The 14,037-nt window shown below is 35.9% G+C and overlaps 1 protein-coding gene across 2 annotated transcripts in view; it reads left to right on the plus strand.

The window, feature by feature from the left end:
• Nucleotides 1-14,037, plus strand: part of LOC126824787 (kinesin-like protein KIF27) — a 62,020-nt gene that overhangs the window by 12,609 nt on the left and 35,374 nt on the right. For both annotated transcript variants that reach the window (XR_007681626.2, XM_050554170.2), the window contains exons 3-11: nt 482-619; nt 1,228-1,314; nt 2,040-2,147; nt 5,666-5,798; nt 6,039-6,185; nt 8,777-8,875; nt 9,296-9,391; nt 11,776-11,897; nt 13,589-13,690. Coding sequence is in view for 1 of the 2 variants with exons in the window: in XM_050554170.2 (XP_050410127.1) it covers nt 482-619; nt 1,228-1,314; nt 2,040-2,147; nt 5,666-5,798; nt 6,039-6,185; nt 8,777-8,875; nt 9,296-9,391; nt 11,776-11,897; nt 13,589-13,690 (1,032 nt within the window). In the remaining variant the exon portion in view is untranslated. The remainder of the gene's footprint in view (nt 1-481; nt 620-1,227; nt 1,315-2,039; nt 2,148-5,665; nt 5,799-6,038; nt 6,186-8,776; nt 8,876-9,295; nt 9,392-11,775; nt 11,898-13,588; nt 13,691-14,037) is intronic.

The raw sequence follows: 14,037 nt of genomic DNA on the forward strand, positions 1-14,037 counted from the left end.
TTTATTACATAGTGTTTAGGGTAACACTGTAACCCTGATATCATTTAATCTTGCACTACCGGAAATTTCTTTCACATTCGTTTAAAATCAAATCTGTTTAAAAATTCGCAAAAATCATTTAAAATCAACCAAAACCATTATACTTGTGTCTGTTGTGGACCCTCTAGAGGTCACAATTTTTATCTGATTTTGATGAAACTTAAAACATATGTTTATATCCCAAAGATCTCAGTTCCTTTCGATATTTGCGCATATCAGACCATAACTTTGTGGATTATGGCCCCTGATTGTATGTAAAATCACATTTACATCGTAGGGAAGGTTGAGTTTATATACAAAGCTTGTAGACCCTCTAGAGGTCATATTAATATACCAAAGATCTTATAGTTCCTGTCGATATTTGCTGATTTCAGACCATATAATTTCATAATATTATTATAATATATAGCCAATTTATTTCTACTTTTGCATGTATTTGTAGGTTCGCCCTCTGCTACCAAAAGAACAACTAGCCTCAGAGCAGATGTGTGTAAGAATAATACCTACTACAAAACAAATTGTTATGGGAAAAGATAGAGCTTTCACTTATGACCATGTTTTATCTTCTAAATCGACACAGGTGAGATGTTTTATTCATCAGTATAACAGAATTATGATGTGAAACTGAGGAATTATTGTGATTATTAAATGATTTATATGCACATTTTGAGGGGTTGGGTGGGCGTGGAGGATTCAGTAAGTGATGGCTGAATGGTTAGCGCATGTACGCTGTATCATAAGGTTTCGATTCGCCAGTTGTACGTGGCAAGGAGTCGGGTCGCCTGTCCAACCTCATGGGTTTTCTCCTGTCCTCCAGTTTCCACCCACTGCTAAAGACCCCTATGCGCAAGTGAATTATTGAAATAAAATTGAACCATGTGTTAGTCCTGAAATGACTTAGTTTGTGTCGAGTGGATGTTAAACCCCATTTATCTCTTTCTCTCTCTCTCTGGGTGGCCGAATGTGCGCATTAGATCATTAGGTCAGTGGTGTGGTTTCGATTCCCCACTTGTACGTGATGAGGAGTCCAACCTCGTGGGTTTTCTCCCACTGCTAAAGACTCAATGTGCAAGCGAATTGTTGAAATAAAATTGAACCATATGTTAGTCTTGGAATGACCTAGTTCGTGTTAAGTGGATGTTAAAACCCATTTTTTTTGTCTCTCTCAATGCAATTTCTATTTTACAGACTGAAGTATATGAAACCTGTGTAGAACCTTTAGTAAACAGTTTATTTGAAGGTTATAATTCTACAGTATTTGCTTATGGACAAACCGTAAGTAAAGATAAATAAAATTGGGTCATAACAGAAATACTATGTGGAACCACATGAGTTTTTATACGGCCACATTTTCAACAAGGTTGTTGACCCTCTAGAGGCCACAGGTTTTATCCGATTTGGATGAAACTTTAAATATATGTTTTTATCATAAAGATCTTGGTTCCTTTTGATAATCACACATATCCAAACGTAACTTCGTGGATTATGGCCCCTGATTTGTCGAAAAATCGCATATTTAGCTTTTGAATTCTCTAGAAGTTACAATTTTTTATCCGATTCAAACCGTTCAGATATATCACTATTCCACCATAATGAAGGTTGAATTTGAATTTCTGGAAAACTGAAATGAAACTGTCCGACAGAATGGCCGCTCTTTGTATGCAAATTGTGTATAAGTATGTAATACAAAGCTTATGGAACCCTCTAGAGGTCACAATTTTTATTCTGAATATTATGTAGTCTCAAAGTAATCAAAGTGTCAGAGTTTCAGTAGTGGAAAGAAAAATACCCAGAGTATACAAATTGACAGTGTACATAACAGATACAAACGCAGTAGGAATTTTTCTGTCTGAGAAGATTCTTGTCTTATATAATGTTTAAATTAGATACCATATAATAAATAATTCTCAAAAGCTCTTACATAGAGCTGAATAGATGAAAAATCACATTTTGTTCATGGCTTTTATAGTGTTGAACATTTTTCGGCAATGTTTTTGCAGGGATCGGGTAAAACATTTACTATAGGAGGTGGTAATATTACATCTTTAACAGAAGAAGAATATGGTATTTTACCTAGAGCGCTTAAAGAAATGTTTTATATCATGCAAGTAAGTAACTTTATATATATATATATATTTTTTTTTTATCAAATTTATAAACTTTTCTAGCATTTGTTTCAAATGTTTAGATAGCATTTAAAATACAGAAGATTTTTTTTCATGTTTACATTAAATTTACATCATATAAGATTTAGATAAAGATCTGGCTGTTCTTGCTATAATGCAAAATCAATGTATTGAAAATTCATTATCGTAACAATGGTACTTGTCAGTCGAGACTTTGTCTTGGTTCGCTATTTTTATATGCCCACATTTTCATGTATTAGCCGTCGTCCCTGTCCGCTCTACAGCTCACAAATTTTATCCAATTTTTATCTCCCAAAGATTTTGGTTCCTTTAAATCATGTCATTTTTGCTAATTGTATGAAAAATCACGTTTTTAGTTTGTGGACACCCTAGAAGTCACAATTTTTATCCTATTTTAAAAAAAACCGTTTAAATGTATCACCGTTACACCCTAATGATGGTAGACAGGGATGTGCCCAGAAAATATTCATACAGAGTGGTAATCTTGGGCAGGGGGTGCATGAAAGGGGCTGTTGCCCCTCTCTTAATAGCAGGGGGAGTTTGAGGGATCAGCCCCTCTGGAGAAAATTATCAATTTTTCAGAGCGAAAAAGCATAATTTTGTGACGTTTAGGCACAGTTTTCCCGTTTTCTTAAATAAACTTTTTATGAAGTCTCTGGTAATTTATGATAAGTGGAAATTGATTGCCTGTTTTCCGTTGAGAAAATTCATACTATTACAGAGCTAAGCTTTACCATGCTGAAATATTATGAAGATCCAGTCTGATTTCTGAACATTTCGTGCACTGCCCTTGTTTACTAGCCAAAGTTTTCCAAAGGAAAACATTATGATGAGTATGTTTTGTGGATGACAGACTTGCTCGTCTGAATCAGCAAATTGATATTTTAAAGAGCATTTATTAATTATATTCCATTAATAATTACAACGGTACAGTGCCAGTAAACAAACTAGACTTTTTGAACCAGTCATGCTAGTTAAATGGCACTGATATGACTGGTTAAAAGAATCTACATATCTGTTAGATAACTCTACACAGCAAACAACAAATCGAAAGTAATGAATTTTTCCGAAAACAAATGTTATGTTTGGATGTTACAAGGTTAGTTAGACGTGAGTCAAGATGATTTATTCAGATTCTGAGGTTAAAAGGAAGAAATAAAGACGCTTTTTTCCATTTTAAATAATCTTTGTTTACAAGAAAATGACGATGGGCGGAAACCTGCTTCAAGATATTTTTCTTGGTGGATAATATTGATGCTGGGCGGTGCCATCCGGTAACTTTAATAGTAGGCACATCCCTGGGTAGAGTTCGAATTTCTAATTTTGGACTGAAACTGCCTGACAAAATGGCCACTCCTTGTACGCAAATAGTGTTTAAGTATATAATACAAAGTTTGTATTATCAGATGTTGATGAAACTTAAAATATATGTTTGTGTCCCAAAGATCTCAGTTTCTTTCGCTATTTGCACATATCAGACCGTTGTGTATTACAGTTTTTCAAAAAAATAATGTACAATAATTATTTCAAAGAATGCATAATGATTTAGCATTTAAAAATGAAATGAAAATCAAAGACTACAAATCTACAATCAAATTTTTATGAGATCAATTTCTTGTAATAATTTCTGCCAGCTTCCATCTACTGTTGTAGTTTTGAACAAATGTGTTGATTGCATCAAGGACAGTCTTTCTTCTTCCAGGCTTTAGGATATTACTGGTGGTTGTATTTAAATGTCATCGTTGTAAAATATCGATTAGGTCTTGGAAATCAAGAGTAAAAAATCTTTTCCTAGGTCTTACCTAAAAAGGCGGAATCAAGGTGTCAGGCGACTCAGATACAAGGAACGATTTCTTCTACAGGAACAGCAACCGATTTACACTTTGAAGTTATCATTTTCAAAGATGTCTTCATACTATTACTGTTTAGGATATATTTGTTCTTCGACCTTTGTGGATTTTCTTCAAGTGTCTTATGGTTATTTTACTTGTGGTTACCAGCAGTGAAGCAATCTGTTTAAATAAGTCCAACTGATTAAAACCGTCACATACAACAGTTAGGAGTAAAAAAAAAGATGCGTTAAATGAGTTCAGTTTAAGTTAAGGATAATGCCTATTATGGTATTTGAGTGATCAGTGCATCCCATGGATATCAAATTAAGCTTCATATTTTAGATGGGAGCTGCAGTGGCTTAGTAAGTAAGATGCTGGCTTGCTAATCTGGAGGTCCCGTTTTCTATCCTTGTGTTGACCGAGAAAACTTAGTGGAATTTTCTGGTGTGGTTCGCATTGGACAAAAACCAAGGTTCCTTGTAAACATTGGCATGATGCACATATAAAAGAATCTTTGACATTTGGTATTCAAAATAAGAGTAGACCGTAGTGCCGCTGTCCGGGCAAATTTTCTATCATAGCGCACTGTACATGTATGCATATGCCTCTCTTCATTAGCCCAGTTGTTTCAGAGCAGTAGATCCGATTTTCACGAAATTGAACTTAAAATTACTAGTGACAACTTGCAGTATTTAGAAAAAAGCCATTATGGTATGAGATATGCATGTCAATTAATTTTTAAAAGACAAAAAAGAGATTGCTAACAGATGTTTATTTTTGCACTAATAAAAAACAATCTTCTGAGGCATCCATTCAAATTTCCCATTTTGAACCTTAAAAGATAGGCATACTATGGACTTCAATTTTTTATTTTGTCTATAATATTTTATACACGGTCATGATATTGTCTTTTATATTCCTCAAACAACCCTCTTATACAGTGAAATGTTGTTTGTAAAAAAAAAAAAAAAAATAGCAATTTTATACGCAAAAACAAAATGCTATCTCAATTATTGCACCTTAGCAAATAAGTACTCTTATATAACTGCCCTACACATTTGTTACTGTACTTGCCTGAAAACATAGAGAAAGTACTCTATGAGTCTATGAAACAATGCCAGAATAGATTATTAATTGAATTGTTCTCACGTAAATATGTGTTATTTTTTATCCTTTGGGACTTTAAGCCCTATTTCATTTCGTTTAAGCTCGCTAGCCTGGAGGTCGGATGTTCGATCCCTGCATTGGCCGAGAAAGTTCATCCAGATTTTCCGGCGTGGTTCTCCCTTGTCAGTGATGCAGGACGGAGGGGCTGACAAGGAAAGCTGTCTAGTCGTTCGGATGGGACGAAAAACCGAGGTCCCGTGTACACATTGGCGTGCACGTAAAAGATCCCTTGGCAGTTGGAATTCGATATAAGAGTAGGCCGTAGTGCCGCTGTCCGGGCAAAATTTCCCTCATAGCACACTGTGTGGCGTATGCCCGTCTTCATAAGCCCAGGTTAGGAGCAGAAAAGTAGGACGTTAAACTCCATTTCATTTCATTTCATTTCATTTCATTTCGTTTATCCATTGTTGTTTGCACTCTTTTGACATAGGAGTATCACAAAATTTTCTAACAGGAATATTATTCATATTTGATTTTCAGGAAAACTCTAAAGTAGAATATAGTATAAGAGTATCTTATATAGAGATTTATAAAGAAGAATTAAAAGATTTATTAGATGCAGATAGTTCTAATAAAGACTTACATGTTAGAGAAGATGAGAATGGCAATACAGGCAAGTAATGGTTTATATTGTAGTGTACCATTTAATATTAAAGTCATTGATTTCTTGTTGTTAATTTCCTTTCACTGAATGGTTTGTCTGTGAAAGTATATCAGCAACTAATACACGCACAGCCAGTAGAAAGTTGAGAACAATTTTCGGGATTGTATAACTTGCCAAAAACGATTTAAGATATCATTTGCCGTCAAGGTTATGTAAGTTTAATATAAATGTTGTTTTTTTTTGTAACAGTTATAACTGGGACACGTGAAGTAGCTTGTGAATCATTAGATGAAGTCATGGATTTGTTAGAATGTGGTTCTGCAGCAAGACAAACTGGTTCTACACAGATGAATGAACATTCCAGTCGTTCTCATTCTATATTTACTATTGTTATTAGTAAGTTTTGTTAATTCCTGTGCATTTTTTTTTTAGACTATATATAATAAATGGGTGTCATAATCAAATCTTGAACAGTTATATTTTGGTCATTCCATGTCAAGTGGACCAAATTCTCAGATAGTTGTATAGTGACCACTTAAGAAAATTATAAAAAAAATATATATGTATTACATACAGACATTTCGCAAGTTTTGAAACTATTATATGACTCGATTTTTGTGACCTGATTTTATTCCTTCTATTTGGTCTATATTCTTGAAATTGTGGGGTTTGTAAGAGAATGTTATATAGATTAAGAATTTACCGTCAAATGTGTATGGAGTGCCTGAAGTGCCAAAAATTGATACATTTGCAAAAAATATCTATTTCGATACACTGTATTGGAATGTGGAAGTAATATGCTTTCAAATGGGCAAAAATGTAAATATATTAACATGGCAAGTTCTTAATATATTTAACATTCTCTTACAAACCCCAGAATTTCTAGAATATAGACTGACTGGAAGAAATAAAATCGGGTCACAAAAATCAAGTCTTAGTTTCAAAACTTGCAAAAAGGGGTATCCCAATTCAAATGGTCATATCTCAGTCAATATTAATGCTAGAGTCATATAATTTTGCAGTTTTACATAAGTCTGTATGTACTATAACATATCTTTTTCAGAATTTTCTGAGGGGGTCACTTAACATGGAGTGACCTATTTTCAACTTACTTGTTTTGTCATTTTGTGCAAATCAACTACTACTTATAATAATAGTAATAATATGTATATATACTATTCAAAAAAAGTAGGGGATATTTGATTTTTAAGTGTTATTAAAGTCACCTAATGAAACTGACGAAGAAACAAATGACAAAATGAAATGAAGTTCACATTCATCGATTTATTCCAAATGATCGTTAGACTAAGTAAGGCACAGACTGACCATTATAAGGGTAAAATGATACCCGGGGTCAAACAGCAAAGTTACCACAGCATCACAACCAAGTCAGTAACGGGTAAATCCTCCTCTGTTTGCCAAACAAGCATTGATCCGACGTGGCATACTCCTAATGAGACGTCTAAGGTCTTTTTGGTCCAGATTGTCCCATTCCTGTTGCAACGCAGCAGCAAGTTCTTGGACATTGGCAGGACGTTGTTGACGTTGACGTAACCTCTGTCCAAGCATGTCCCAGACATGCTCGATGGGGGAGAGGTCGGGACTCAGTGCTGGCCAAGGTAATGTGGTGATGTTCTGTTGTTGGAGGTAACCTGTAACGATCCTGGCCCTGTGACATCTTGCGTTGTCATCCTGGAAGATGACGTCGTGCGAACGGCACAACATGGACTGCCAAGATGTTGTCCCGGTAGTACTGGCCTGTAACACGCCCTGCAACAACATGTAAAGCCGTTCTTCCAGCAACAGTGATGCCTCCCCACACCATAACAGAACCACCCCCAAATCGATCATGTCTGATGACGTTAACGTCTTGGAAGCGCTCGTTTCGACGACGCCACACCCTCCTACGTCTGTCCAAAAAATCAACAGTGAACCTTGACTCATCTGAAAACATCACATTGCTCCAGCGTCGATTATCCCAGTGTTGACGATCCCTACACCAACGACGTCTTGCCTGAATGTGATGATCTCTCAAACAAGGGATCACGCGAGGACGTCGGGCGCGAAGGTGACCCCTATGCAGTCGATTCCGAATCGTCTGGCCACTCACTCTCACACCAGTGTCTGTTTGAAGACGAGCGCTGATCTGATTTGCTGTGAAGACACGATTTCTCAAGGCCAAGGTACGGATAAATCGATCTTGGGCTTGAGTTGTCGCCCTTGGTCGACCTGAGCGTGGTCTGTCCTGTACAGATTGTGTATCACGGTATCTGGACCATAGCCTGCTTATGACATACTGAGAAACATTCATCGTCCGCGCCACAACCGCCTGTGTTGTGCCGATCTGTAGCATGCCAAGGGCACGTAACCTTTCATTTTGGGTAAGCCGACGCATATCAAAATTTGTTTTCTGGTCACTAAAACAATTAAACTGATGTTTCCACCCTGGAATTCAATGCCACAATGACTGTAACATTCAAAGTCAGAGTCGTGCAAATCTTGGGTTGGACCCCCATGATGATCCCAAGCATCGCCTGCATTCCATGCGGTAGCTATTGGTGCGTTTGGGCGTCACATTTAACTGGAAATGTTTCTTCTGTTAGGTTCTATAGTGACTTTTTTCGTAGTCATTTGCATATTTTAGTATTATGCCCCCAAAATCAAATATCCCCTACTTTTTTTGAATAGTATATATATACCACACACAGCTTCATGCTAGTATGCATGGTGAAGGCACTGCAAAGTCTAGGTTCCATAAAAGGCCATAAATGGATATGTTTTTGATTTAGTTTTGAATGTTTCTAGGCTGGATGATAGTTAAATGTTCAGGGGAGAACAGGCACAATGTGAACAAATGATTGGTATCCAAATGATTTTCATGTTTATTTGTCCGCTCATATTGTTTCTGTCAAATATTTTCTGTTTTTATTATCAGTATTATTCAAAAGTATATGTTTAGATAAAATTTGAATTAACATTTATTTTAGGTCAGTCATGGAGCGAAGATGATTTTGATTTGAGTAGAAATAGTAGTGCTAGTAAGGCAAGGAAAGTATCGGTGTCTGATAGTTCAGAATCTTTACCCGGTAACAATCAGTTTATTATAGTGCATAATGTGTGAAAAAATCCTGCAAATAATTTTATTACACCCTTTCACCCTTTTATTTATTAGAACCATCTGCAGGTTAATAGCAAGTCTGGACATAGGGCACCTGTCATAGACTTTGTCAGGCACAAAATTTCACACAACATCTGTATTAATATTATATAAACATAATTTGTGGCTGACAATGTCTGTGACAGGTGCCATTTGTCAAAACTTGTATGTTGTGTGATAATTTGTACTTGACAAAGTTTGTGACAGGTAATAAAACAAATTGAAGATGGCAAATAGTTATTTGGTTATTAGTTAAAAAGTTATAAAATATTCTTATTATTTAAGAAGTAAAAGAATATTAAAATTTTGCAAAAACATTATTACACATTTCAAATGTTTTCTTTTACAGAGATTTCTCATTTTATGTCTGGCAAGTTTCATTTTGTTGATCTGGCTGGTTCAGAAAGGGCTCATAGAACAGGCAATGTTGGTGATAGATTTAAAGGTGAGTCAAACTTGATAAAAACATCTGATTTTGAAGACTGTCGTCTAAACATCAAAATATTACAACATCTTGATGGCTCAACAGATAGTCGATTGGGCAGGATTCAGAAATTCCAGCCTTAACCTAAAATAACCATCATGGCTGATCAGGAAAGTTTACATATTCCTTTAGAAAGTTAGAAAATTGAGGTGTTCCTATTTGAGTGCTGAAGTAGGATGTTCCACCCTGAAAGATGCTCGAAAACTGTTTATAGTTACAGCACTATATTTATGTGTACAACAACCCTACCCGATTCACTCTCATTATTCATCAAAAAATGTCCCTTAATAAGATACCAGTATATATATTTGCTTGCTCTTGGTTTAAATTGGATCAATCTAAACAAACTTTTCGACTGTTTCCCGTCCAATTGACTGACCTGAATTTTAAAGCTGTAGTCACTTATCATTGGATTTTTTTAGTTCTTCAATACTTGATAGATGTATAGACAATATCATATGCTTGGCTATATATTTATAGGCCAATACATGCAAATTGTGAGCATCTGTTAAGGTGGAGACAACTTTTATCAGTTGTTTGACAGTTGAAGTTTGAAGAAAAGTAGACAGAAACTGCCATCAAAGCAAACTTATATTCCCTTGCATAGAACTGATAATCATGGTAACTAAAAATAACCGTGTGTTAATCCCAATATGACTTACTTGGTACATAATTTTACACACTGTCCATGAGATCTTAAACCTCATTCTGTTGACTTAGTGGGCCTGCTTGATTTGTCCACCGATAGGTGAGCCGGTTTCTACTACGACGTACGCCGGTCAAGTTACCGTATCGAAGCAAATCAAGTGACCCGGCTGATAAACAATATGGCGTCGGATAATGTTATAATATTAAACCGGTTACATGACATGTTTTAATCAAAAACAGTATGACTTGAAAGTGCCCGCAAAATAAGCAGAAAATTATTATTAGTAATATTACTGAGAAAAAATAAATGACATATGAACTTCTGGTTTGACAAAGCTCAAATTCAACTTCAAAACATTTGGTTTAATTTTAACGCTTTAAAATTAGTGTTTTATGGCATTCCTAAATAACATGAATTTTTTATCTCGTTGACATGTTCAGCATCTTGCGCCGGCGTTCGCCGCTGCCACCAAAGCGGCACATTCGGCGTACACCACAGCCAAACTTTTGTCGACTTCAGGTGAAATCAAGTGACCTCGCGCAAAAACTGCCGAACTGTGGTCAGGCGGTATGCGCCGGTATTGACAAATCAAGCAAGGCCAATGTGTTGAATTTGTATATCTGACAACTAATAAATTCAGGTGATACAGTCACCTTAGTTAAGACTCTTAATACCTTGGTAGGCCACAGTGGCTCGGTGAGTAAGGCACTGGCTCACTATGAAGGAGGACCGGCTTTAAATCCTGGTGCTGGTCAAAACAGTTCCTTGATATTCTTCTGCTTGGCTTCCACTTGTCAGTGATGTAGGATATATGGCCTGGCTAGGAACATCATCTAGTAATTCGGATAAGACAAAAACAATGTCCAGTGTACATGTTGGTGTTGTAATATAAACATTGACCTTTTTTATTGTCTGCTAGTTAACTCTCTGTGGGCATGTATCACTGGACATGCTCACTGATGAGACAGGTCTTGGTATACACATGCACTGCAGTACACGCTGCAGTCATTCTTTGTGTGACATCGTTTGTCTCCATCGTACTTCATGTTTTTACTAAATGTGGGGATCATGTGGCTAAGTGAGTAAGACGCTGGCTCGCTAGCCTGCAGGTCGGGTGTTCGATCCCTGCATTGGCCGAGAAAGTTCATCCAGATTTTCCGGCGTGGTTCCCCATTGTCAGTGATGCAGGACGGAGGGCCTGACAAGGACAGCTGTCTAGTCCTTCAGATGAGACGAAAAACCGAGGTCCCGTGTATACATTGGAATGCACGTAAAAGATCCCTTGGCAGTTGGAATTCGATATAAGATTAGGCGATAGTGCTGTGTCCGGGCAAAATTTCCCTCATAGCACACTGTATGGCGTATGCCCGTCTTCATTAGCCCAATATAGGAGCAGAACAGTAGGACGTTAAACCCCATTTCATTTTTACTAAATGTAAATAATGTATACTTAAGAAGATGGCTAGACTATTTTACTTGAACAGTAGGTCTTCACAAAGAAACAATGAAGAGTAGGTGGAAATTCCCGTCATAGCACACCATTTCATTTCCTAATACCTTTGTTATAGTTTGAATGGGTAAGGCTTCATCAAATCCAATTCATCAGGTCAACTGCAATTTAGCAATAGCTTATTATTGTTATATTTCTCACGGTAAATCTATTTCCTTTTAATTATTTTTTTTTTTGTTGATCTAGAGTCCATCCATATCAATACAGGGTTGTTATCACTGGGTAATGTAATTAGTGCCCTTGGTGATCCAAAGAAAAAATCTACTCACATTCCATATAGAGATTCAAAAATTACTAGATTACTGAAGGTAAGAAGTTTCTTTACTTTGTTCATTTCACAATAAAATAAAATACCTGTTACGCCTAAAAAGAAATAGTTCGTTGGGAGGGTTGTTTTTTCTAAAAAGAAAAATTTGACCCATGCTGGCAAAATGAGTTAGAATGTGCAAGATCTTGCAATGAGCTACACACAAAACAAGTGAAAATATTGATTTTGATTGAAATTGAGATTTTCACAAAAATGAGTCTATCGACCCAAAAGATCAAAATAGCAATAAAGCATTTTAAAACACCTTTATTTGGACGTTTTGTAAGAGTACTGTATTCATAAATCTTGCTTTTGTCCTCAAATTCTCTGTGAAATTAGTCGTTTTTCTCCGCTCGCTGCGGGAATATCCCATGCCATAGTATTTCCAATGACCTTATTTTCAACCAATTACAATTGTGTTTTCAAACCTGTACAATATGTAAACAAACTCAGCTTGTTGTTATCAAGTCGACGCAACTCGTTCACTGATATCATGGCTGCATCCAGGGCTCATGTTGTCATTCGCCAAAGGTGCAGTTTGCCATAAAAAAAGTGAAAGTGGCGATAAAACTTAGATTTTGGCGATAATGTTTTTGGATACTTGCGATTCTTTTTGATAATCGTATATAGATTGACCATTATGTTGAGTCTCAATCACAACCATGTGGCGGCATACTACAAATTAATCAACAAGCTGATAATCTGGAGCGTCCGGATCATTGTGTCATTGAGTAATACAAATCAATTGTCATTGATTAATGATTAGTTGATTGATAATTGCCATGCAAGCGAAGATTATTTGATAATTTGTTTTGTATTAAAAAAAGAAAGAATGGAAATAAACAAAATGGTCGACAATTTTTTTCGAAGAGAAATAAATATTTTAATAGTTGAATTCCATTTACTGTGGCTTCATACGGCATGTAGGTGAGTTGGATGGCCTAATTATTAGCATGTGCGCGCTGTACCATAAGGTCTGTTATTGAGTCAACTGTCGTGGTTTTGATTCCCCAGTTGTACGTGACAAGGAGTAGGGTCGCCTGTCCAACCTCGTGGGTTTTCTCCAGGTCCTCCAGTTTCCTCCCAGTGCTAAATACCCCTACGCGCAAGCGAATTACTGAAATAAAATTGAACCATATGTTAGTCACGAAATGACCGAGTGGACATTAAACCCCATTCTCTCTCTCCCTCTCTATCAAATGGCATGTAAAATATACAAGCATACCTAATTGGATATTATTGTTTCAAATTATATTATCACTATTAAACGATAAATTAATAACATATAAATGGCATCGTTGCTATGTGAATTAGTATTGAAACATACCAAAATCTTTAACTTGCTTTTTCTCAAAACTTACTTTTCTGACTTTGGCAAATTTAAACAGATATTGCTCAGTCAATTTTTGCCCAATTCAGACAAACCATACATCATTTTGAAACTTTTGAGGTGGAAAATGAAAATAACAATAACTCATTGTGACTCATTTTGCCAGGACGGGTCACAAATATTGACTTTGTTACTACATTTTTAAGTTAAACTTTGATAGGAACAGTTGTAAAATGGTCACAGGGGCATAAGGATAGCAGCTTGAAATCAGTAGACATTAATATTAACTTCCAGTGACGATTAATCCCGAAAATTTAGAGTCATTAAACATTATTATTAATGGTGTTGAATTTTTTTGACAGGATTCTCTTGGTGGAAATGCTAAAACTTTAATGATCTGTTGTATTAGTCCCGCAGCATCCAACTTTGATGAATCATTGAATGCACTGAAATATGCTAATAGGGTGAGTAAAATTGATTAAAAAAAGTTTCTAATAAATCAGAAAAATGTTTTTCTGTTGTGATTAAATGGAGCCACTATAGGAAATTTATGTCTTGTCACTTATATTACTAAATATTTTGTATGACATCAAATTAAAAACACCCTATTGCCTTTGTGTATGGTATAAGATATTGTATTTGTTGTCTGTCTGGGTGCCTAGATTCTTTATACCTTAAACAACATGATTCCATTTTTCTGAACATTGAAATCTTACTCAAAGATTGAAATTTATCATTACTTAATAGTTTCTGCAGCGGTGGAAAAGGGTATTGGCCACTTATTTCAGTTCCAGTAAAAACAGGTGGGTGC

Source organism: Patella vulgata, chromosome 6 (genome assembly GCF_932274485.2).
Source record: "Patella vulgata chromosome 6, xgPatVulg1.2, whole genome shotgun sequence".
Lineage (NCBI taxonomy): Eukaryota > Metazoa > Mollusca > Gastropoda > Patellidae > Patella > Patella vulgata.